The sequence below is a fragment of the Triturus cristatus genome, chromosome 5_1, assembly GCF_964204655.1.
Source record: "Triturus cristatus chromosome 5_1, aTriCri1.1, whole genome shotgun sequence".
Taxonomy (NCBI): Eukaryota; Metazoa; Chordata; class Amphibia; order Caudata; family Salamandridae; genus Triturus; species Triturus cristatus.
In genome coordinates this window covers 770,196,065-770,222,275 of record NC_140587.1, presented here as the reverse complement: position 1 = coordinate 770,222,275, position 26,211 = coordinate 770,196,065, and the positions used below count along the sequence as shown (strand labels likewise).

General features: G+C 44.6%; 1 protein-coding gene across 1 annotated transcript in view; it reads left to right on the top strand.

Moving 5' to 3' along the window:
• The window catches only part of LAMA3 (laminin subunit alpha 3), an 881,606-nt gene that overhangs the window by 201,819 nt on the left and 653,576 nt on the right, over positions 1-26,211 (top strand). Inside the window, exons 7-8 of the mRNA XM_085605753.1 lie at positions 768-883; positions 22,345-22,463. Coding sequence (XP_085461879.1) covers positions 768-883; positions 22,345-22,463 — 235 coding nt within the window. The remainder of the gene's footprint in view (positions 1-767; positions 884-22,344; positions 22,464-26,211) is intronic.

The following is a 26,211-nucleotide window of genomic DNA, read 5'->3' as shown; positions in this document are numbered from 1 at the left end:
AGCAAAGGCATGCTTAGAAAATGTGGGTTTCTCACAAAAATCCATGGCATGGAACGCATCCCAGATGCTAAGTAATGCAAGGCAGCGCTATTACTTATTTTTTTTAATAAGCCATGCAAACCCACGTAAATTGGGCTATGCATGGCTTAGTAAATCAAGAAATAAATTTTATGTCCGGCTGCATTGAAAAGGGACACAGCCCCAAAGCATAATGTTAGTAAATCTGGGCCTTTGTCTTCACTGCAGTGGCAAGTGAATAGCACAGAGTAGCAGTCATTAAGAGACAGATGGGCAGTCACAGCGCGGTGGGGTGGTGGAGCGGGGTGGGGGGGGAGTCGACAGACTAAATAGGTTTTATTGATTTATTTAATTTTACCTATTCCGTCGTGTGTCGAACTTCACTAACTCCCACCCGCCCCACCCCGCCCCGCCTTACCACGTTTACCTGCGCCGGCCGCCGCTGCAGATGGGGATGGAAGAGAGGGCCTGAAGCCTCTCTACCCCCATTACACCCTACACTCCAGGCAATGTGATGCCAGGACTAAAGTAAAATAGCCACCTCAATAGTGCCCAGAGAGAGCAACAGCAAAATATTGAACTGGAACCTTCCATCTGGCCCACTACATTTGATATATTATAAGAAATGTATTTCACATGCAAACAAAATAATTGTTTTTCGTCCATGTGTCACGTTTTAAACTTCATTCTGGATTATAAATTACAAAACTGAAGTGCAGACATATAATGATTCTGCATTCTGTGCCTAGATTGCAGTGTGAATGTCAGCATAACACCTGTGGTGAGACCTGTGACCGCTGCTGTCCTGGATATAATCAGAAAGCATGGCAACCAGCAACGATTGACAATGCCAACGAATGTGAACGTAAGTACAAAAGATGTTGCTGCTTATGCTGTTGTAAATGAATCACCTTTTTGTGTAGTAGTAGTAATATTAATAATAATCATTATAATAACATTATGTAGCACGTCATAGTGCAGATTTAACCTTCTCTAACCCCCTGTAAGTCACTGGTGCTATTATTACCCACTTTGATTCTCCGGATTTCATGGACCATAGACTAATGCAATCACAATGGATCATGCCAGGGTTCTTGCTTGTCAAATGCAGACCACAGACAAATGTCAGCGGCGAGGGTTTAACTCACTGAGCCACCTTGTTAACAGAGGCATATAAATATTGAAACATAGACGGAAACAGTACTCCGTACAAAGTTAAAATCCTTTAGAGTATACTGTCAGAAGTAATATGGGAAAGTAGTGTAACACTGGCCACACTGGCCCCGACACTATTCGTTCAGAGGGGGCCCTTGTGATCCACTGCTATTGTAAAAGAAGGGGGTTGCAAACGATCAATGTTAGAAGTTTTGTGTTGACAAGATTTTTTGGGGTGTCCCCTTACACCACTTGTTCCATGTGTTCCAGATGTCAGTAAATCCATCCTCACAATTCTTCCTGTGTATGTGATCTTTTACAGTTGAGCAAGGATAGGTAACCATTAACCCCTTCCACGCGCATTACGGAACCACGCCGTCATGAGCCACGGGCGGCGTGTGCTCATGACGGCGTGGTTCCGTCATGCTGCGGCCGCTCCGCCCACGCGGCACTAATTCCCCGCCTGTGCGAGCGAAATACTGAGTGGGCGGAGTCGTGACGGAACCACGCCGTCATGAGCACAGCTCGCCCGTGACTCATGATGGCGTGGTTCCGTCATGAGCATGGCGGCGCCGCGCTCACCCCGAACCCCCCAGCGCCGTGGCGTAATTCGCGCCGCAGCGAAGGGGTTAACTACTGGTGAGTTTTGACATTTGAGCTCTCTTCATTTCTTGCCTGAAGTCAGAACTTGAATCTACCAGCCGGAAGGAAGTTTGTGGACGACCTTCCTTCAAAACACATAGAATATTTTCTTTTGGTACCTCATTAAAAGTCCTAGATGTATGTGAAAATCTCAATCTTTTTGATGTGTTCTACACATTGTTGCGGTATCATATACTATATAAATCTGGTATTTTACCTCAGGAGTAGTTGTGATCTGCCATCAGGGCTACAGCTTCATGAGCTATGCTTTACCAATGAAAAATTGTTTTTGCTTTTAAATGGTCAAAATTGATATGTCAAAATGGATAGTTTAGTAAGGGAGCTCTGATTGCGAGCTTAAGTTTGGTACAGTTGTACAAAGTTCGGATATGGGAAGACTGCCTGACTTCAAAGTCCAGAAGGATGCAGGAACGAGGGGAAAAATGTTCCCTACACCCAACTCACATTTCCCTATGAAATGGAAAGCACAATACTAAGGGCTACATATAGCATGCATTTTACCAGTCGCAAATGCCCTATTCGCAGAATCAGGTCATTTGCAAGCAGTAAGATGCATTTTGGTCTGTATGATTTGCTATTTGCGATTCAGTAACATGTTACCGAACCGCAATTTGGAATTGCGAATACATACCAATTCGGTATTAGGAAGTGGTGTGTTTATGGCGTCCCTTCCTAATACAGAATTGCAGCAGTATGTAGGAATGTTTTGTGACCGAAATGCAGTCGAAAACATTTGCATTTTACGGCTCACTTCAAGTAGGTGGTAACCCATTCACAAACGGGGAGGGGATCGCTTGCCCTTTGTGAATGTTCATGTTATGTTATGTTATGTTATAAAGACTTATATCGCGCACGGCTGCCCCAGCCAAGGGGCGTCCCGGCGCTGCGAAAAAACCTGAAGCAGAGAGAAAGGAACGCAAAGAGAGAGAAGCAGTTATTGAAAAAGGTGAGTTTTGATAGCCTTTCTAAAGGTCAAAAGGTCCTGCATGCCACGGATGGTTTCCGGAAGACTATTCCATAACTTGGCAGCTAGGAAGCTAAAGGATCGGCCGCCTACTCTGGTCAATCTGATGCGAGGAATGGTCGCAAGATGTTGTCCCTCTGATCGAAGCGACCTCCTAGGAGTGTACTCCGACAGGAGGGGGCACAGCATTGGGGGAGAGGCGGTTTTAAGGATTTTAAAGGCTAAACATAGTGCCTTAAATTGGATCCTTTTGCCCACCGGGAGCCAGTGTAATTTTTTCAAGGCTCCAGTCGTCGAGGAATGGCGAGGAAGACCTACCAGCACCCTGGCAGCCGCGTTCTGGACTCTTTGTAGTCTGGAGATTTCGGCAAGGTTCGCCCCTAATAAAAGAGAACTGGCATAATCCAGTCTCGAAAGGATGGTCGCCTGAACAATTATCTGGCGGGTGTGGCAGTCGAAGAACCTCAAAATAGGTCTGAGGTTACGTAGAATGCCGAAGCAGGTGGCCGCCACCTTTTTAGTATGGTGCGTAAACCTTAGTGCCGAGTCAACCCAGACTCCCAGATTTTTAACGCATTCCTTAGGCTTAGGAGGTTCGCCCAAGACATCAGGCCACCAACTATCACCCCAGGACGCGGTATTCTTCCCCAGGAGCAGTATCTCTGTTTTCCCCGCGTTGAGTTGGAGAAAATTCGCCGTCATCCAGTTGGTGATGTCAGTGAGTGTCTGTTTAAAGCGATAAGCCTCCAGACCACTGTTATCATTGAGAGCCACCACCAGCTGGGTATCGTCAGCGTAGGATACCAATGCCAGTCCGCTCCTTCTAGCCACCTCTGCAAGGGGGCGGACATAGACATTGAACAGGGTAGGGCTCAGGGAAGAACCCTGCGGCACTCCCTGTCCGATGTTATGCTCCTTCGAGATGTAAGGGGGGGTGGAGACTCTGAAAGACCTGTTGGAGAGAAAGTCTCTGAACCATCCTAAAGCTATCCCTGTAATACCAATTTCCTCCAATCTCGTCAGAAGGACCTCGTGCGACACCGTGTCGAAGGCAGCACTGAGGTCCAGCAGGACCAGTGCTGCCGTTCCACCGCTGTCGAGAATGGTACGGAGGTCCTCTGTAACACTGAGCAGGGCTGTCTCAGTGCTGTGGCCAGCTCTAAATCCGTGTTGGGAGTCATCCAGAATGTTGTTGGATAGGAGGAAATTGGTCAGAATGTTATTGACGTGAGCCTCGATGATTTTGGCTGGCCAGGGAAGCAGGGAGATGGGCCTGAAATTTTCAGGAAGCATGGGATCTAAAGTGGGTTTTTTTAAGATGGGGGAAACCCATGCCTGCTTCCATTTGGAAGGAATGCTGGCAGTAGAAAGAGACAGGTTAATAGTGCCTCGAATGTGTTCAGTAATGAGTTCATGGGCTTCGCAGAAAGTCTCCGGTTTTAAGGGATCCGCCGGGGAACCAGATTTAATTTTCCTACAAATTTTTTGAAAGCTCTCTTGCTCAAGAATAGGAAAAGAGGAAAGAGAAGGTCTGGTAGGATCCAGAGTCACCGAAAGTTGCGGACATTTAGGGAAAGTGTCATAAATTTTCCTAATCTTATTGGTGAAGAAATTAGCCATATTATTGCAGAGGTCAGGGGAGACAGTGGTAGTGATTGCAATTTTTTTCGCCGTAAGATCTTTCAGAATTTTAAAAACAGATTTAGAGGTGTTAGAGCTACTGTTGATTTCATCGGCGTAATATGCCGCTCTTGTTCTGCACACCTTTCGGTGATAGGTTTTCTGGAGAAGGGCATAATTCTGTTTGAGGTTGGCATCGTAGTTTTTCCTCATAAAAAAAGTTTTTGAGAGCTGGCAGTGGTCCCACACAACACTGCCTTCTCTTGAAAAATGAAAATGTATCTTTTCATTTTTCTTTTTTAAACGCAACCTATTTTCCATTAAGGAAAACGGACTGCATTAAAAAAAATATATTGCTTTATTCAAAAGCGATCACAGACACGGTGGTCTGCTGATCCCAGCAGGCCATCATCCCTGTGATTTTAGTGATGCCTAATGGGTCGCAAATTGCGACCTGCCTCAATAATAATAATGATGTAGGTCGATTTGCGACCCATTAGGAAACGCTAAATGAAACTCATGGAGTTTCATACATTCAAATAGTGATTACCCAATTGTGATTTGCAGAGCCACTTACTGAAAGAAAGGGAGAGCCGAAGAGTTTCTCTGATCACTGGTGGGAGGAACTAGGCTTGCCTGGGAAAGAGGTTAGAGAGAGGGAGTAGTGTACAGTAGTGAAGGCTCACTGTATGCAGAGTACTGTTTGGTACAGACGAGGATAAGAATACTTCTCAGCGTGCTGCTCTGAAGGATTCGTGCCTGGATGATTATTGAACAAAAGCCTGCCCCTTCGGAACTGAGGTGTTTATGTACAAGCCCCTTGCGAAGCCGGTATGTCATTTTTTCCCATATTAAAAGTGATGCGCCGGCGGCGCAAGGGGCTTGTAAATAAGCCCCAGCATGTGTAGAAAGATCATACCTCTTCAGTATAGCTGCGATAGACTCTTACTGACCTCCGCTATGGTTTAGGGTCAAGTTCCTGCTGGTGAAACTTGCTTCCGCCGTGTGGAGGATCCCCTTTCGGGTGGGTGAGTGGAGAAGGTTCTGGAAACAGCCAGAGCTGTCGCCGGATGAAACGACGGTTAGAACGTGTCACCTGTGCTTGGGTCATGCTTGTGCAGATGGTCTTCAGGACACAGGAAAGCTGGTGGTGCTGCGGAGAACCACGGCTGATTACAATGAGCTTTTCTGTAAATTTTGATCTTGGCATCACGTGCCTTTATTGCCTACAGCATTTTGCTTATTCTATTTTTATCTAATGCGGATTGGGCCTTTCACATTTTTTTTGTTTTTTTTATTGTGCAGTTTCGATCTTCTGTCACTCGTACTATGCACATTTTAATGAGGGGAGATGCTTGAGTCACCCACTAAGTGTGATCCTGGCATCCCTCAATCATGTTTATCTTATTTAAGGCAGATTGTTCAGCATTTGTGGGAATTCAGTCACCTCTGGCATCGGGACTGTAACCTCTCTCTCTCTCCCCTCTCTCTCTTTCTCTCTAGTTCTCTCTCTCGCTCTTGTTTACAACCCATTTTCCTACAGTGTCTATTTTTTGTCTTCAATACTTTTTCAGTTACCATAATGCTATTTCACATTAATTGGCATTTGTAAGCGAAGACTGCCAAGAATGAGGTAATGGAAGGTCCTGTCACTTGAATGTAGAAGCATATCTTTCAGGCTGATTGCTGCTAAGCATAAGCATATGAACACTGATGTGGATGTGTGCTGTCTGCATTTTGATGCAGTAAAATTGATGTTAGAAGAGACAGACTGTGTTTAACGGAGACCTATAAAGGCTGCCAGCGTACAAGCTGGCTCTGCTCGTCTTACCCTGGCCCAGCCCCTGTGCACCTTTATATTTCATCTTTTCCTCTCCAACCTTTAAGTATTTGAAAGCATATTTTATTGCTTCAAAGCATCTTACAACTGCTTTGCCATAGTCTGATAATTTGTTACCGCTATACAGTATTCAGTTCCATCATCAATAATGGCAGGATTAGACTATATATTGTTTTGCTATATAGGTGCAAAGGGACAGTCAAATAACCAAACTATTTATTCTTAACTTAAGATCTTTGTTGGGCCTCTGTCTATGTCCACTCTTTGACCGGTGCGCCTGGTCTCTGCATATCTCCGTTAATTAGGTGGGGGCGGAACAGTGCTTAATTTGAGCCGGTGGTTTCCAGTGCTCAGCACCGGCACTTAATCATCAACACCAGCGCTTGAGCACCAGTTAAGGACACATTCATTTTTGGGAGGCACAGGGAGATGGTGGGGCAGATTTATGTTAGACTTGCGCCACTTTTACACCGCCGTTGCGTCACTTTTGTGATGCAGCGGCGGCGTAAACCCTGCGCCACGTTGCGCCCTATTTACATCGTGACACATCTATGGAGATGCGTCACGGTGTAAAGCCCTGCGCCACATTAAACCTGCGTCAGGTTTAATGTGTGCAGGGTGGGCGTTCCAAAAAGCCTCGGAAAAGTGACGCAGTGAAATCTACAAGATTTCACTCACTCACTTTTCCGACCCTGCTGCGTCAAAACCTTGCGCCTGCTTGAAGCAGGCGTAAGGCATGACGCAGCATGTAAGGTATGGGCAGCCCCTAAACATTGCTGGAGTTGCGTCGTGCTTGCGACACGACTCCAGCAATGCGCCACCCTTACGCCATCAGATGCGTCACGCATCTGTTTATCCTTGCGCCACGATGCGTTGCATTGTAAATGCGGCGCATCTGTGGTGGCGCAAGGGTAAACTTGCGTGACGCATCTTTCCTGGCGCATCCCTGCTGATTTGCAGGGATGCGCCAGGAAACATAAATCTGCCCCTAAGTGATTTGCCCAGAATCACAGGATCTTTAGCTGATGCCGAGACTCAAACCTGGTTCCCCAGCTCTGAAGTTGGCAGCTCTGGCTATTACGCCACATCCACATCCTGCCACATTCTTTCCCTACTTGTAGGGTATCATTGTTAGTAGTTGGTTCTGTGTTAGGCAGCGCTAACAGGAGAAAAAGGCTGGTTGATGATGCCTCCTGACGAGAGCCCAGGCACTTTTTGTTTTTCAAATTAACCACTGGGCAGGAGGGACTATTCCGTCATATAACATTTATCTTACTTCTACTGCAGAGGGTATCAACCCTGTTCTAGTTCTGTCTCAGGTATCAATGTCATGCCTACATCCAAGGCTCAAGTTTGATCTGGCTATCTTGCCCATGTTTCACTTCCCTCTGTAATGAGAGGCTTTCTCAGCACCTCTCGGTGCCACCTGGGTAAGCTGGGGCCTTTGCAACTCCCGCTATTAGGAAGGGGCGTCCCTTCCTAATAGCAAGTCACCATGCCATGTACAATTATTTTGCAACCGCATTTGCGGCCGCAAAACACACGCAGTTTACCACCTACTTCAAGTATGTGAGAAAATATTTTTAAGAGCAGGCAGTGGTCCCAGGGACCACTGCCTGCCCTTAGAAAAATGAAAGATTCATTTTTCTTTTTTTAAATGCATCCCGTTTTCCTTTAAGGAAAATGGTCTGCATTAAGAAAAAAAAAGACTGTTTTATTTAAAAGCTTTCCCAGACATGGAGGTCTGCTGAGCCCAGTAGTCCAACATCCCTGGGAGTGCTAGCCAGCCATTCCTAATTGGGGTCGCAAATTGCGACAGCCTCATTAATATTCATGAGGCATGCAATTTGCGAACCCATTAGGAATCGCTAACAGTGTCTGAGACACTGTTATACATCCTAATTTGCAAGTCACAAATTGTGAGTCAAAAATTGGTGAGTCATACTTCTGGCCCTGAATCTCCTGTGCCTACCAAAAATGAATGTGTCCTTGTTTAATGTAACTAGTGCTCATGTAAAGCGCTCCAATACCTTTGGGTCAAGTTCGCACTGTATAAATCTGCAAAATAAAAAGACCCAGGGCTCCTCTAGTCTTGAACTCTGTCAGCCAACACTGCTCTGTACAATGTTCTATACAGTGCCACTCTACACTAAAACAGAAAGTTGCATGTGAAGGCCATTGGAAGCAGCTATAGTTGTACCTTGTTGGCCTGTGTGTAGCTATGATAGAAAGAGATAATATTTATTTGTTTAAAAGAAATCATGTCATGATATTGAAGTTTATCAGTCTATTTGTTAATATTTTTAGTAATGCAAAAAAAATGTTATGATAGTAAACAGGTTAAAGAATTTGAATACCACTCAAATGGGGTCCCATAATCCTCAACAATGAGGTGACATTTGCTGTCTAAAGATTGGTGGAAGTAATACGTGCCTTTTGTAAATGTGTTTATTGACATCACGGATAACATCGTACATCAGTTATAAGTGGAACTCCTACCGTGTGGTTACATAAGCGCATAATTTGGTTTCATAGCATTGGTAGGTTGCGGAATATATCAAACAACAAAGACCTGGAACTGTTAGTTAAACGTATCCATTTTATAAGTATATTGGATTGGTATAGGATGATATTCTTATCATTTCCCACACTCAGATGCTATTGTATGCACTCCGACCTAATCCACTGTGCCTAATTGATTAATAATTTAAAGCAGCCCACTAGGAGAAAGCCAGTCGTCTGTCAGATCACTCAAAAAACAACACTCAAAAAATTAAGTGTATATGTCCCACAAAGAAAAAGTCCATATCCTCAATGATATTCAAAATGTCTGTAGTGTCCTGAACATAGGATGGTTGTCACAGGCTCACCTCAAGTGTGCATCAAATGCCGAAGGATAATAATTCATTGTTGCACTATCAATCATTTCACCCAAGGGCTCTTAGGGATATTCTCCCAGTGGGCCAATTCCTTTGATATCGGAGGAATTGCTCTTCCACATGCGACTATCTGCAACAATCTGAAAGCTTGACCGAGAGGCTGGTGCAGCGGGCGTATCCCAGAAGGATTGTCAACAGAGCCCGCAAGAGGGCTCATAATACCCCTCGGGAGGCACTCCTTGAAAGGAATAGTAAAAAATCAAATGACTGCTTGCCAGTGGTGCTGACTTTAGACCCTTTGTCCACGCAAATATAGGTTGCGGAATATACCTGTAGCACATAACAGTTTGTGGCTGTAGTGTCGGCAGTTACTGTGTGATCAATAACAACATAGCGTAAAAAGAAACTGGTAAAAAGAGACAGTAAACAAATCAGCAACTTTAAGAGCTCCTAAGTCCATATTAATTAGGCAAGGATACATGAAAATACAGCATGTTCTCTTACATTCTGTGGAAGGAGCCTGTTTGTTGTATGTATGTAATACGTGCCTTTGAGTGTGTACAAAGGGCTTCAGGTATAATGTTGAGCAAGATGAAGGAAGTAATGATCAAGGCAAAATTGTATGTAGATAATATGACATCATTATTTAGAGACGAAAAGTATAACATAGAGAGAAACATAAGTGCAAAAAAGGATCACCGAAACAGGAGGTTGTAAAATAAATGCAAATACACTGATGTTATATTGATCACAGCAGATGATTCAGCATAGTCAGAAATCAGCATATAAAAGCAAATCAAGTAGATTTATGGGTAATATTGTTTTAGCCCATACAGAAGCATAAGAGTCGTGGAAGAACAAGTCATTCACTTCTAAAATAATTAAACAAATTTCCAATTTGCGATACATATCATTATCAACAGTTCGGTTCAAATTTATTTAACTTTAACGAAAATTATAGTATTACCTTAATCACTTTTGTATTTCAGATTACTCCTTGTCTTTTCAATGGTCATATATCTTGTTTTGCCAATTAAAAATACCCTATGATCAGCCGTAGAAAATGTTGCTGCTTTTTTACAAATGTGATTTGCCTTGACCTTATTTAATAATATGGGGCCAGATGTACAAACAAGGTAAATTGCGACTCGCAATTTGGGCTCGATTGCGAGTTGCAAATTGCTAGTCGCAATTTACAATGTACAACAGTGTAAGAGACACTGATTGCGATTCCCAATGGGGTCGCAAACTGCGAGCCTCATGAATATTAATGAGGCACTCGCAATTTGCGACCCCATTGGGAATGGCTGGCTCTCCCAGGGATGGTGGCCTGCAGGGCTCAGCAGACCTCTATGTCTGGGACTGCTTTTCAATAAAGCGTTTTTTAAAAAAAAATGCAGCCCATTTTCCTTAAAGGAAAACGGGATGCATTAAAAAAAAAAAATGAGACATTTTCATTTCCTTTTTGAAGCGCAGGTAGTGGTCAATGGGACCACTGCCTGCCTCTAAAAATATTTTCCTCTGTATTTGCAAAGGGGAAGGAATCCCCTGAGAACCCCATACCGTTTGAGACTGCATTGAAGAGGGCGGTAAATTGCGAGTGTTTTGCGACCGCAATTGCATTCGCAAAACATTCATACATGGCTTGTGAGTCGCTATTAGCTATTAATAGCGAGTCTCAAAACGCTATTTTGCGAGTCGCAAATTATTTGCAAGTCGCAAACCCGTTTGCGCATGCAATTTTCTGTTGTACAGCTGGCCCATGGTACCTTTCAATTAAACAACAATATTTAAAAATACTGATTAATTCAAAGAGTGTGGAATTCAGAGTGTCGTATGATGTCAGAACCAAATGGACTATAAATGTAATCACGCTGAAATGGTTTAAGTAAATACATTTAAGCTGATCTCAGAAACTGGAAAACATATATGCAGCTGCCATTAGACATCTTAAAATCCTAAGGATTACTTTCTTTGCACATACCCCAGAATGACATTTGGTATTGAATGATGATCACATAAAGAAATGAAAAAGTGTAGTATCTTCTAACTTGAAAACTAATCGTTGGTAGATCAATATAAATCAAATGCTAAATCAGGAGTTTAAATTGCCTTCACATGCATCTTTAAATATCTTCAAGTATGAATCCGTGCCTTTGGTAGATTTATTAGAAAAAGCAACATATTAAGTCAGCAAATCAGTGGGATTAGAAGTTATGGCATAAAAGTTACATGCCACAAGGAGCATGGCATACGGATTTACTTTAATGAATTACTCATGATGTGTAGGTTAACACATTAAATATTACTGCGAGAGACTTGAGCAATATTTTAATATGCATAATTTGTTACGAAACACTAACGTCAAATGCATTCAATAATTTGGGGAAGAGATGTAGTCTAGCAACTGGCTAAAAGCACACAGGTTCTCATGGTACCGTTCCTTGCTAGAGTATATCGTGAGGTGCAGGAAACAGATAGCTCTCAGAATTCAATAAAGCCTGCCTATCCCTTATTCCTAAACCTGCAAGGATGTGCTTTCCTGTGCTAGCTACAGGCTGATTTCTTCGATCAATTGTGACATTAAAAGACCAGGCAAACTGATAAACTTGATAATACACGAGAACCAGGTTGGCCCTAATGCTCTTCCTGCAGCCATATGTGGGATCTTACCCACTTACTCTGACAAACACGTCAAAATCTGGATGAAATGGTTATACTGTCCCTTGACGCTGAAAAAGTATTTGATCGCTTGGAATGGGAATACCTGTTTCGAACCATGAAAAGCTTTGGCATAGGACAGAAGTTTATAACCATGATTAAATGTCTGTATAAAGAACCAGCAGCACAAATTAATTGAAATTAATGTCTATCAGATTTGGTTTTGATTGGTAGGGAACCACCTCTACTTTTCCGTCTGACTCTGGAGCCTTTGGCTTTCGCTAGCCAGCATTTTAAGGTGATATCAGACATTAGTACACCTGCAGGAGAGGCCAAACTAATGCTGTATGCTGATGATATCCTTGTGACCCTACATGATGCTATGCTTTCTATACAGACCTTGATGCAGATCATTAATGAGTTCTCATACTCAGGTTACAAGATAAATTGAACTAACAGTGAGGCAATGCCGATGACACCCTCAATGACTAAGAGCACACTGGGTACCCTACTGGCAATGTGATAACCCTGTAAACTAAAATACCAAGGAATATTGGTCAGCAGGAGCTTTGCCTCCATGGTTAAAGAAAATGTGGAGAATGCATCGGAACAAATGAAAATTGACTTCAACAAATAGGGAGCCCTGGAGCTCTCACTGTGGGGCAGTGAGTGCAGACTGTGAAGATCATGGTAGCGCTTTGCTTCAGTTACTAATTTGACGTCTTCCCCTTTCAGATACCACTGTTACTACTACAGAAAACTGATGCCAAAGTTCAGAAAATTGCCCAGGGCGGGCTCCATCTTGACTTGCCTCAGTAAAATTATATACATACACTGCCTCTGGTAGTCTCTGTAAGCCTAACTTGACCCCCTGCAACAGAGCCATTAGTATTTCTCAAGCAGCATACTACATAAACCCTCACAAAGAGATACCAATGTGGGCTTGAGTTGAGCAACAATTGCAGTGTGGTGTGAAGGGACCTGACCCTCTTTATAGCGGGCCTAAAGCATCTGCAGACGCCAAAATGTGATATTCTCTGGCATGACTAAGGGTTTGACTTCTACACACAAAATCATAGAAGAACACGGTCTGCTTTATGCGAAGACGCCCATTTGGTACAATGTGGCACTTCTGACTAACCACATACCCTTCCTATGGCGAAACTGGGCTAGCTCGGGGATAATGACATTGGTTCAGTTGGTTGACGATGGCTTTCTTGAGTCCTATCCCACCCCATCTTGTGAGGTCCATCTCTCTCAGAGTCAATTCTGATTATATCTGCAACTGCAACATTGTTTACCAGTCCGGCTGGGCCATCACTTGTGGGGTGCACCTCTTCCCCATCATCTTTACACTCCTGAAGATGTTGTGATATTACAACAAGTTAATTATCTGTTGTCCTGCTTTGGAAACTGTTCTCCAAACCAGCGGAAAATCTCTAGCAATGCAGATGGCAAACAAGACCGCAAGCACAATATACTGAAGAAAGCTGGTCAAATCTCCTAAGAATGCATGCTAGCGGTCTTTGGGAAGCATGTTTTAAATTTAGTTTATTAAGATCTACCTGCTACACAGAGAAAAACTATCTGACACTGCAGCATACACAGAGAAAAACTTTCTGACACTGCAGCATGCTGGTGCTGTGGCGTGCCAGGAGGAGACATTTTGCACATCCTCTGGTCCTGTCCCAACATCCAGTACTACTGGAACAAAATCTAAGGCTCCATCTGGAAAAGCTGTGACTTTACATTTTAAGTTTACTTCCTCTGTGGCATTTTCTCTATGCTTATATGTTTTGTTATAGGTTTTAATTTGTCAATTAGATAATTACATAAATAATTATTTTAGTCATTTAGTCAATAATTTTAGAAATATGGTATGATGTCTTTACTTGGTAATTGGATGATTGTATAAATTATATATTTATTTTTATTTATTTTGATGATAATTATGTTATCTTTAAGTTTTTTGTTTAATATGTAATTTTATAGTTTTATTATATTTTTAAATAATTAGGATTGATATTTTTTCTCCTGTGATTTTTTTTTTTTGTAGTTGTAGGACTTTTAGGGTGATAGGGTTAGAAGTCTTTTACATCTATTATTTCAATGTTTTTGTCTGATTTATTTTTTAAATATCATTTTATGTATAATTTTATTTGTTCACTTCATTTTTTTTTTAAATACAAAGTGAAGATTGAGTGTGAAAATGCTGTAAAATCTATTTTTCTTACAGTGATTCCACTCGATGCTTAATATGCAATATTTATAAATTTAGGATGCTTTGCCCTAATGTTCCAGGATTGAAAACCAAAGATAAAATACATGATGGAAATGAAGAACATTTGAAACCTCGTCGCAAGCCTATTGGCTTCTTTTTTTTTAAAGCCTTTATTGTGTATTTCAAAAAAAGGAAATATACAACTCAGCATATCGCCTACAACCACCATCGGGCCGGCAATGCAGCACTTCAGATATACACACACCACTGCATCACAGGTGGGGGAGAGGGGTTACACAGCAAGCCGCCTACAACCCATTCGGGCCGGCCGCGTTGATGGAGTCGTTAAACTAAACAGGTGGTGCCATTTTTGTAGGTATTTAGCTATACACATTAACGGTCAACCGGACCGTAACCAAGAAACAGTTCCGCTAAAACACTGTGTTCTAAAAGGAGTGTGGATGAGGTGAGAAGGCCTCCTATCCCAACCATGTAGACGTGTCGCCGCATCCTTCCCCCATCTTTCAGTGTGAGGAATGTGAGGACCTCAGCATTGCATTCTACAAGAAGACATTGCTCTCTCAATGGGGGGCTTCCGTGTCGATATCAATGGTGTGCTCCAATAAGTAGGTTTGCAAGGGGCCCCATATGTCAATGGGACGCTGAAGATCTGCATAGGTGTTAAGTTGTTCTTGGCAATAAATAAGGTCCTGAATCCAGTCCTTAAATTTCGGAGCTCTGCCCCTTCCCCATTTACAAGCAATTCTTCTTTTAGCGAGGAGCAGAGCAAGAGAGGTGTATTTATGCATTTTAGCCGCAATAGGGGCAGTGTAACCCAGCAACACAGTTAGGGGATCTTTAGAAATGTGTATGCCAGTCATTAGGTCCAGTGCATCGAGCACCTCTGCCCAATAACTCTGTATGGGCGGGCAATCCCAGGCCAAATGTTTAAAGTCCGCGCCCCCCTCCCACATCTCTCACAGCGATCGCTATCTCGGATCTTCAACCAAAACAGTCTCGCTGGTGTATAATATAATCGATGAACATATTTGTAATGTATTATTCTGAACCTGCTGCTGGAAGAGATCTCACCAGTCTGCTTGCAGCAGTACGTCCATTGATCCTCAGTGAGGGGGTGCCCCAGCTCCTCCTCCCATTTAGCACATGCCAAGGGGGGCTCATAATCTCCATTTGCCTGCACTGTACGGTAAAGTAGTGAAAGTACATGGGCAGGGGCATCCTGCTGCAATAACGCATGTAGGGGAAGCATGATCCGAGGTTTGGCAGGGAACATGGGTGTGGCGGCCTTCACATCCAGGCAGATCCTAATATAATAAAATCGGTCCAGTGGAGTGGCAGTGCTATCTTTGAAGAACTCTGCACTAGTACTAAACTTCCCTCCCGTGTAGAGGTGTCCGCAGGTGTGAATAGAAAGTTTGCGAAGGAGCCGGCGGCAGCCGCCCTCTTGCGTCACCGGGATATCCTGCCGTCCCGAAAGGGGCAAGAGCGGGGAATATAGTAATGTGCAGCGAGTTGCTTTGGCGAGATCATACCAGGCATTAACCGTGGACTGGACTGCAGTGGTTGCAAGGCTGCATGAAGTTCTGGGAATACTAAGATATGCCGTACTTGGCATGGGGGTCATGTAACCATCTTCTATGGCCAGATGGGGCATAAAAGGGGGGCGGTTCATCCAGTAGGCAGCATGATGTGCCTGCGCACAGTTGAAGTACAGTTTCACATCTGGGATAGAAAAACCTCCTGCACAGAAGGGGCGCATGAGGACATCCCATTTTAACCTGGCCTGCTTTCCCCCCCATATATTACGTATTAACTGAGTTCTGATTGCCGAAAAGAAATGACGGCTGGGAGCATATGGGATATTTACAAAGAGATACAAAAGTTTGGGTAGGACAAACATTTTGATTAACGCTGCTCTGCCAGCCATTGACAAGGGCAGTGCTATCCAACCTGTTATTTTATCAGTGATATAATCTAGTGCACGCCCATATTTGTCCCGCATGAGTTCCTCCCGAGTGCGAGAGATAATTATCCCCAAATATGTGAGGGTGGTGTCACACCATTTGAGGGGGAAGTCCGACTGAAATTTAGCAGTGAGGGGATAAATTTGGGACTTACTCCAATTAATGTTTACCCCTGACAGCTGCCCGAACAAAATGAATAGCCGCAATATGGGATTTAGGCTTAAAGCCGGCTGACGCAGGTATAACGTGATGTCATCCATGTATAGTGAAACAAGGATCTGTCTCTCTGGGTAAATGATCGCATAATCGCGATGATGCTGCTGTATCTTTGCGGCAAGGGGTTCAATAGCCAAGGCAAATAATAGGGGAGAAAGCGGACATCCTTGTCTGGTGCCCCTGGCCAGCGAAAAGGAGGACGATCGCATCCCATTGATCATTACTGTAGCACGCAGCCCTGTGTAGAACAAATTAATCCAGGCGAGAAATGGGGATGGAAAGCCCATGCACGCCAATACATATGACAGGTAGTCCCACTCCAGCGAGTCAAATGTCTTTGTGGCATCTAGAAATATGGCAGCCGCATCTTCTCCAGGATCGATGTCATGAAGCAGGGCGAACAAAGTGTGTAGGTTGTGGGCCGTGCTTCTAGTCGGGACAAACCCAGATTGGTCCGGGAGAACCAACATCAGCATAAGAGGGCTTATATGGTTAGCAACTAGTTTGGCCAGGATTTTGCCATCGACATTAATTAGGGATAAGGGCCTGTACGAATCTAATTACATGGGCGATTTACCCGGTTTAGGCAAAGAAATTATAAGTGCCTCGTGCATTGATCTAGGCAAGATACCCGTTTCTCTGGCTTCCTCGAATACATGCCTCAGTATCGGGATAATGAGGTGCCGGTATAGCTTGTAAAACTCGGCCGGTAGGCCGTCCAGCCGTGGGGCTTTACCCGACTGTAATTGCATAATGGCAGAGATTATCTCCTCATCCTCATAGTGCGCTAAGAGGTATTCCCTCTGACCATTGCCCAGCCATGCAATGGCAGTATCCTCAAAAAAGGGATCAAAATCTACCGGGGCCAGGCGCTGCGTAGAATACAAAGTTTTATAAAACCTTTTAAATACCCCAAGTATTCCTGAGGGATTCCTGTGCGTTAGTCCATCCTCGTCGGTAATTTCTGAAACAGTATTAGTGAAGCGGGGGGGTCGGATAGAGGATGCCAATGCCCGGCCTGGGCGTTCGCCCTCCCCATAACATCGAGCTTTGTGCTATTTACCTCTAAATTTGCATTCCCGCTCAGCAGTGTCTTGGTATTCAGTGAGCAATGTACGCAGATGTGCTTGCTGTGATGGAGAATGCGAGTTCTGAAGAGCCAATTCTGCATTCTTAATATCCGTTTCTAACTTTTGAAGTCTGATACGAATGTCTTTCAATACCCCCCCCCACTCTTCGCTAGACAGAGACCTCGGACTGTCACTTTGAAAGCCTCCCAAAGAGTAGAGTAGTGTGAGACAGAGCTGGTATTACGGGTGAAAAAAAACAATATTTCTTGTTCGAGCTCAGCCTTAAACACAGAGTCCAGAAGCAACTGTGGGTTAAGGTGCCACAAAAGAAATGGAGACTCCGCAGGTGGTGGGATGAGTGTTAACAATACAGGAGAATCGTCTGAGTGTGTGCGGGGCAGATACAAGGTGCATGAAGCCCATATGTCCAATCCTCTATCCACAAGCCAGTAATCAATGCGCGACCAAGAAGCAAGAGCCGCGGAGTAGCACGAGACCTGGGGAGATGATGGGTTGAGGGTCCTCCATGGGTCTATAAGGGCATGTTCCTCAACTATGTGTTTAAGGGCTAGTTGCGCGGCTGTATAATGCTGCGATTGCGGGTGCGACCTATCCAGGTGTGGATTAAGGGTTATATTGAAGTGTCCCCCCCATATTAGATGTGTGGTACCCACGTCCTGAATTTTCCCCCACAAGACCCGAAACAACTCCGGGCTATCCGTATTCGGACCATAACACGATACCATAGTGACAGACTGCCCGAATAGTCTCCCCCATAGGGTATTATATCGGCCTTGCGAGTCTGCATAGGAGCCAATGGGAGTGTATGGTAGTGTACGCCTAACCAGGATAGCAGTGCCCCGAGCATATGAAGAGTAACACGAGAACCCACGATGACTCGCCCAGCGCTTGGCAAAAGAGGGAGATGGGTTGGGGGGTAAGTGTGTTTCTTGCAACATGGCACAGTGCACGTTATGTTGATCAAGATATGCAAGTATGTGATGACACTAACGGGGATTGTTTAAACCTTGCACATTCCAAGTTAAAAAATTATACTTGAGTGTTCCGGGACAGGACTCCATTGCTAATGTGCCACAATGGATTGTAATAAAGCATAGCGTGTAGGGCAATATGAAACCTCCATCCAATATACGTCAAACACAGCGTAGTGGCAAATAATAACAATACAAACAGTCTTTGAGCCCACCCCCCCTCCCACAACAGCAACCCCAACCTGCTGTGCCGTGTACCTCCCATTTCCCACCCCAACCCGCAACCCCTAGTCCCAACTGGGGACGAGCAGATGCTTTCCCCAAAATTTTACTTAGGTTCAGTAGTAGGGTTCACCTGGTGGGCGGCAGCCAGAAGGCGACCAGGTGCTCCTCGCAGCGGCGAGAGTGTTCGGAGATGTTATCATGGGTCCATCTTGACATAGCGATGAGCGTATTCCAGCAGCCAGTCCGTGATGAGATGTCAATAAACAATATGCCTCTCAGGGTGGCATGAAAACGTAGAAGCGGCCCCAGGTTATCTTAATAACATTTTAACCAATGAGTCCTATTACCTCGCATACACCCTCTTTTCACCTGCAATCAGCACCGCCGTCAGTCCACGGGCGATGTGCAAGCGTTGCCCATTACGAAGTGTGGAAAATGTGCACTTAATTGGGATGGTAAGACATTAGGCATGGAGCACATTCTGCAATGCTAAATGGCTAGGTGCGCATGTTGGCCACATCTTCAGTGTTCTAGCAGGGGCGTAATGTTGTTGGGTATGGTCCTCACAAGAACACAGGTCCTAACTGTTCCAGAGGCATCATTGATAACCATAGCAGAGGCAGCTACAGTTTGCGAGGGGTGATGCTATTCAACATCGGACGCCCCTCCATTTTCCCTTTCGTGCCGCCCCGAGGCGGAACCGCTCGCCGGTGACCTAGGCAGTGTCTTAATAAAATCTTGAGCGTGCTGTGGGTTAGTAAAGAAGTGTTGACGTCCTTGAGCCGTTACCTTCAGGTGAGCGGGGAATAACATAGCATATGGAATGTTAAGTTGCTGAAGCTTCTTCTTAACTGGAAGAAATTTGCGCCTCTGCTCCTGCACTGCCATAGTGAAGTCGGGATAAAGGGAGATGTCCATGCCCTCGTTTTGTAGACGACCTTTCTCCCTAGACAAGCGAAGCGCAGTGTCCCTATCGCGATAATTCAGCAATTTGGCGATTACAGGGCGCGGTAGAGCCCCGGGGGGGGCGACTCGCCAGCGACCGATGCTCTCTCTCCACCACGAGGACCGATGAAAATACCTCTCTGCCAAAGTGTGTTACCAGCAGTCGTTCCACATATTCTTCCAGCTTCCCTGTGGCAGTCGTCTCCGACACACCCAGAATTCGGAGGTTGTTCCTCTGCGATCGCGATTCCAACTCCTCATTCTTTGCGGCGATCACTTTCAACACTTTATCCATCTCCGAGGTGCGACTGGTGGTGGCAGTGCTCATGTCCTCCAAGTCCGATATTCGCCTTTCCGCTTCATTTAGCCGGTCGTCGTGCTTGTCCACCCTATGTGTGAGGCCATCCATCCTGGCCGTCATAGAATCCATTTTGGATTCTATAGATGTTAAGCTCGACTGCATCACCAACAGCAACTCTTTCAGATCAGCGGTTGACAGGGCAGGGGCCTCAGCAGAGTCGCCCTCAGGTTCTGTGTGCATTCGGGGAGTTTTCCAGGTGTCGAAAGTAAGCTTTGATTGCTTACCGTCTGGCTTCCCCATGGCGATCCGACAGGGGGGCCTACAGGTTGAAAAGATTCTGGGGGTTCCGATTTATCCCCTAAAAGAGCTTCGGCTATAGGTAGAAGTGTAGCGCAGGCAAAGCCAACGGGAGCAGCACCCAGATAAAGGGGCACTTACCCCAAGTCCCAGAGGAGGACAGCCTCAGTCCCCGCAGCCGGTCCGATCCAGGCGCTGGGCAGCTTCCCCCACGGCCGCTCGCGGGAACGCAGAAGGCCAGGCGCTGATCGCTGCAGCAGCTCGCACGCAGCGTAGGAGGCCATCGGCAAGGGCGCTTCCCCCAGGTTCACAAGGGGGACGCCGTCATCTCTCCGTCGTCAGCAGAGGCACTCCACCGCACCGCCGGCCCGGCCTAGCTCCCAGGCAATCTCCGCCGCTGCGGCCTCCCGGAGGGCTGCAGGACACCAGACCCATTGCGGTCGCAAGTCCGGACAGGCGCCGAGGCCACGAATGGGGAGACAGCAAAGCAGACACCTCGCCACAATGCTCACAGCGGCGGCGTCTCAGCTGGTGCACAGCAGCAGCGGGCCGCATCGGAGTCCCCCGCCCGGGTTCAGACAGCTCCTCCCGCCTCCATGTCGAGAAATGCGGTCTCGCAGGCCGGTCCTCCAGCGCTCGGGCTTTCAGGTACAGAAATCGTCGTTAGGTACAATAGTCGCCACTCAGCAGTGTCAATGGCGTCAGGGCTGCATTTAGGAAGTTGTATGTGCCAGGATGGGCAGGATATTGTAAGGATTGTCCGCCGAACAGCAAGAGCCTCACTCAAGTGCGGCCATCTTGCTTGGCGCCCTCTAGCGCCCCAAGCCTATTGGCTACTTAATTGGAAATTCTGGTTAACCTCCATTCATAATAAAAAATATTTAACTCCAAATGTTTAAATGACATAATTGTGTGGATATTGAGCCGAATGTATGTAGGTTAGGTTGCAAAGCAGTTAATTCTCGTACACATTGAACGTTTTGAGACTCAAACTAAGTTTCACAATGCAACTGTTGTATTAATCAGTCGCAGTGCAAAATTAGCATATTCAGGCAGTCACAAAAACTCCTGCCTCATTAACCTGCGTGGGACTAGAGCCATTTTGTGGCAGCTTGTGAAGGACTGTATGTGGAGGGATGGAGTCCTTTGAGGGGCAGCAGCTGTTCATCCCTGTATTTGATGTCACTGAATGCTAGCAGTTTTTTTCTATAGCAGTCCCTGTCCTTCGGAAGGACAGAGGCTCAAGGGTGCTTAACAAAAGTTGTCATTCCGTAAATTGCATTGGGGGAGCATGCAGTGATGTCCTGGATCACTGGCTGGTCCCACTCACCCTCTGATGCTAAGCATACACATTGAGAAGGTGGAAGATGTCCTGTGGGTAAATGCTTTGTGAGTGGGACACCACCCCTGTAGGGAGTCAGTAGCTCATAAATGGTTTGCAATTGGAGATGAGGTCAAAGAACATAGAGACATTCCACAGTGGCTCGGTAGGAAGAGGGGTATAATCCTTTCACACTCCTCCTTCCACAGAATCAGAATCACTTGCAAAGGGCATTTTATGAGCGGTAAAGTGTTTTCCAACTAACAGTGTTTCCTTTGTGATTTACTTTTTTTTTTGTTGCATAGTCTGTGATTTTGCAAATCGTGTTCTTTACAGCTTGAAAAAGGTACACAAGACCCATTCCTCTGTAGTGTGGCTTATATCCTTCCTACCTCACTGTTCATTTGAATTTTCCTTAGTAGACGCAGCACCCTTGACTTTTCATGTGACACGTGGAATGCCCAAGCTTCTCCCCCAGTCTCTTCGACACATATATGAGAACATTATGTAGAATTTTACAGCCACCAGGTGAAGGAGAGCACACACAAAGAGATAACACCCAGAATGTATCACAATCACACAATCAGAGAACCCCAAGAAAGACCTAAACAGAGCTAATACAATATTCTGAAGAGCTGGAAAAAGAAGCATTGCCTAAACTTTGCCCGTCGTGGGCTCCCGCTGGGTCGTTACGTCTCTCTGGTCAGCCTGAATCTTGCCACCACTATAGAGGGGCAACAATTCACAAACCTTCACTCAGTCCCTGTAACCTTTACTTACTTTCATTTTTGTGTTAAATAATTGGCACCTTTTTTCAGCTGCCTATTTTTCTTCAATAATTAAAATATGATACAATTCATAGATAAAAGTGCCCTTTTCCTGCACTCTTCATATGTTTTGTTGAAACTGTGCTTTCAGCAAGAATGCTATTTAAATAAGTAGCAATTAATTGTGTGATGTTCCCTTTCTAGTATGTAACTGCCATGGGCATGCCACCGACTGCTACTATGACCCTGAAGTCAATCTACGTGGGGCGAGTCTGAACATTCATGGGCAGTACGAAGGTGGAGGGGTCTGCATCAACTGCCAGGTATGAATGAATGAAAACACAATTGATATACAGCTTTTTTTAGATCCTATCCTCTTGACTTCTTTCACATTCAAAACTGATTATATTAAATCTAAGAGGCATGCCACTAATTGTTTCATACCTCTAGCTTCTCATCAGCTGTCCCTTTAATGGGCAGGTATTGTCAGGTACTCAATACCCACACTTCTTTCAGTTAAAATGGAGAGTACCAACTTTCCTCAGCAGGGGTACAATGTTTTTAATTGAAGCATACTCGCACGTCTCAGCAACAAGCAGGTACTCTAGGATAGTACCTGCATGTCTGTGTTCCCATTTCAAGCACTGCTCATAATTTTTTATTTATGAAACATATAGGTTTCCTTTATATGAATTAACATTCCTCATACTGGTCCCCCTTCCCTCTAGGAAACTATTAGTGCAGGGAACATGAATGTCATTCGAGATGTCATGGGTGATGTTATTAATGATGTCGTTTAAAATGTCATGAGTGATATAATATAGGAGGTAAGTGCCCATGTGGGAAGCTCTACGTGGGAAGCACGGTACCACCTGTGCAAAAAACGCATTTTAGAAAATATGCCTGCAATAACAAATAAAGACATGCATTGCCCAAAGGCACAACACTAACCTGATAAGCATCCAGCCCAATTATAACAGATAGAATACTTTGTAATAGATAAGGTACTCCAAAATTCCAGAGGTGGGTGATAGAGAATTGACCCTCAGAATATTGGAATATAAATATATCTTGGATTTAGTGACAATACAACCAGGGGGTTTGAATGTAGAAGAAGAAAAGAATACACTTGTAATGTATTACCAATAAATGTGAAAATATGTTTGTTCTAGAAACTATAGGAACGTTAATGCAGTTGTTTTTAGCCATACACAGGATCTTTCTCCAGTAGCAGGATAGAGCATTTATAATTATGGACTGTGATTCAGCACTCTTCAAACTAGAATGGGAATATAATTTGTCTATGTATGTTTGACTCTAATTGAGACACTGAGATGAGATGTCTCTGTGCTAGCTGGCCCACTAGGGGAGGATCTGAAGTTGGCCACTCTATAAGGAATAAGGATGCACTTAGCTACAAACAGCCATCAATCTATGCAAGTTAACTATTTAAATATGGATTGCAGTACCCAGGAGGAATAGAAGGTGATGTGACTAAAAGGTTTATGCAATAGGAATTGTTGGATATGAAATGCGCAGCCTGATGTGGCTGGGTCAGATGCTGTTCACATGTGCAGATATCTTTGAATGAATACTACATACGCTGCTATGAAGGCAATCAAATGGTATATGCAGAACTATAACAGTGCAGAACTAGAGCCCATTGAGTAACTATTTCCTTCAATCACAGGGACAGAGTAGAAAGGGACATCCCACATGGGCATGATGGAAGGATATTAATAAATTGATATATAATACCTGATGTAAAGTGGGTCTGGCACCACCTCATTCATTTATTGGAGGAACAGAATGAAATATGACAGCTCACTAAGGCATGATGGGATGTTGTTATGAAATGAATGACAATACCCAATGTTAAGTGTTCCTGGTATTATTGAATGTATCAAATAATACATATTGCATTGAAGTATTCGATGGATGTAACCGTAATAAGATAGGAGAAAGTATGCACAGCTGATATGTTTTAGCCATTTTAGACTGAGCAACATGTAATAAGATGGGAGCAGTTTATACAAATAAGAAGAGGGACTCACTGTACATCGCTTATGTCTTTGGCACTTTTTAACACTGTTGTACTTTGTATGGCAGTGGCTAATGCCGCAAAACACAAATCTGATGAAGTTGTGTTGCCGAAACACATTCTAGTTGTCATATTCTGCCAATAAGTGTTGTATAGGGCACAACACTAAATGCTGCTTTTATTTCTTCTGCACTGTTTAGCTGTATAGTGACAAGCAGTAGAGAGATATATTTATAGCAACATGTTTATTTTTTACACTCCTTAGGCAATTATAAAAAAGTTAACTCTTCCTTTATGTTTCTGCACATTCTGAGCTACTGTGCTTTTAAAAAAACGGACTTTTTAAAAACTGATTCTAATATCTTTTTGCAACAAATATCTAACAGCTTTTTTGATGTGTTCAATTTGCACTAGATATTCTATTTTTAATATTCATGTTCACATAAAAGACAGGATTTAAGTGGTTTGTGGGAAAAAGCAATAGTGTTACCATGTATTATAAGCAATAAAGTACCCGCTGCCATACGTGAGAATGCTGCAAGTCACCTCAGAGTTCCTTAAACTTTGAAAGGAACTTCAGCCCTGATTACGACTTTGGTGTAGCGATGACAGCGCAATGCTGCCTCCACTGCACCAAAGCAGCACAAGCACTGCCGACCATATTACGAGTAAAAATGTGTAACTCGTAATACTGCGGGCGGTCCTTTGCTATTTCCATGGCAGTGCCTGGAAAACAGGCACCACAATGGGAACAGCAAAAAAGTTCCATCACGGCTTGGATGTAGACGTCCATGCCATGCTGGGGTTTCAGACAGGGAGGCACATGTTGTGCCCCCCTGAATGTATCCTCATGGCGGTGGGCCATGGGGACTCTGTGGGGTCCCCTTTGATCCTGCACCGCCAGCCTTTTCATGGCAGGGCTCTGCCATGAAAAGGCTGGTGGTCCAGGAACTCGTAATATGCTGAGCGGTACTGCGCCAGTACTCGCTCAGTATATTGCGTTGTGGCACTTCTGCATCACCGACAGGGAACAACTGTTCCCTTGTTCCATAGCGCAGCTGACAGTCCACTGCCGCAATGACTTTAGAAGTTGTAATACGGTGGACCGTCACTGCTGCACCACTGCGAGTCTGGCGGTCGGAAAACCGCCAGACTCGTAATCAGGCCCATAGTCTTTGTTCCTATATATCATCATGGAACTCCTCAGTGACTTGCAATATCCTTATAATGGACTCCTAACCTCCCTTTAACTTTAACTTTCTGAACTCTACATTTACTCTTACCTCCCTATATTTCTACCCATCCCTGAATACTACATTTACCCCTGCTTCTCTTTACCACCCCCTAGACCAGAAAATCTCCTTTAGCTCCCTTTACTTCTACCTGCACCTTTAACTCCCTTTTTTTTTTAAATAACATGAAGAATGATATCATTTAAAAATAATAATAATACCTGCATGGTAAAGGATCAGGTGGTACCATACCCTTTACTTACCTACATGGCACTTACCTGTTTGGTAATGTCCTGCATGGTAAAAAATGTGTGGTAAAGGCTGCATACCATCTAGAAGGTCCTAGCCAAAGAGCGACTTAAGACCACAAAAATATAATATGTCAGCACTGCTCATCAGTTGTCTGAAAATATGTTGTCACTCCACGCTCATCCCTCTTTTGGATCTTGATGGCGCAGTAGTTCCTGTCCATCAGCAGACTAAAAATCCATGTTCCCATGGTGACAGAGGTGGAAATGTCAATAAAAATACGGGACATCCGAGAGCCCAGGACCACATCAGGCATAATCAGACTCCCAACAGTTGGGGTTGGAAAAGGCTAAGGGCCTTATTTGGATTTTGGCGGTACGGTGGACAGCCAAACCCACTGTGGTGGTGTGGCTATTGCCGTACCAGTGGTCCAACTGCCCCATAACAAGTTGGGCGGTCAGACTGCCATAGAACTGCTTCTCCTCCAGGGATCCACGATCCCTGGCGGTCTACCAGCGGTCTGAGGCCCCTAATATGCTGGTGTTGCCG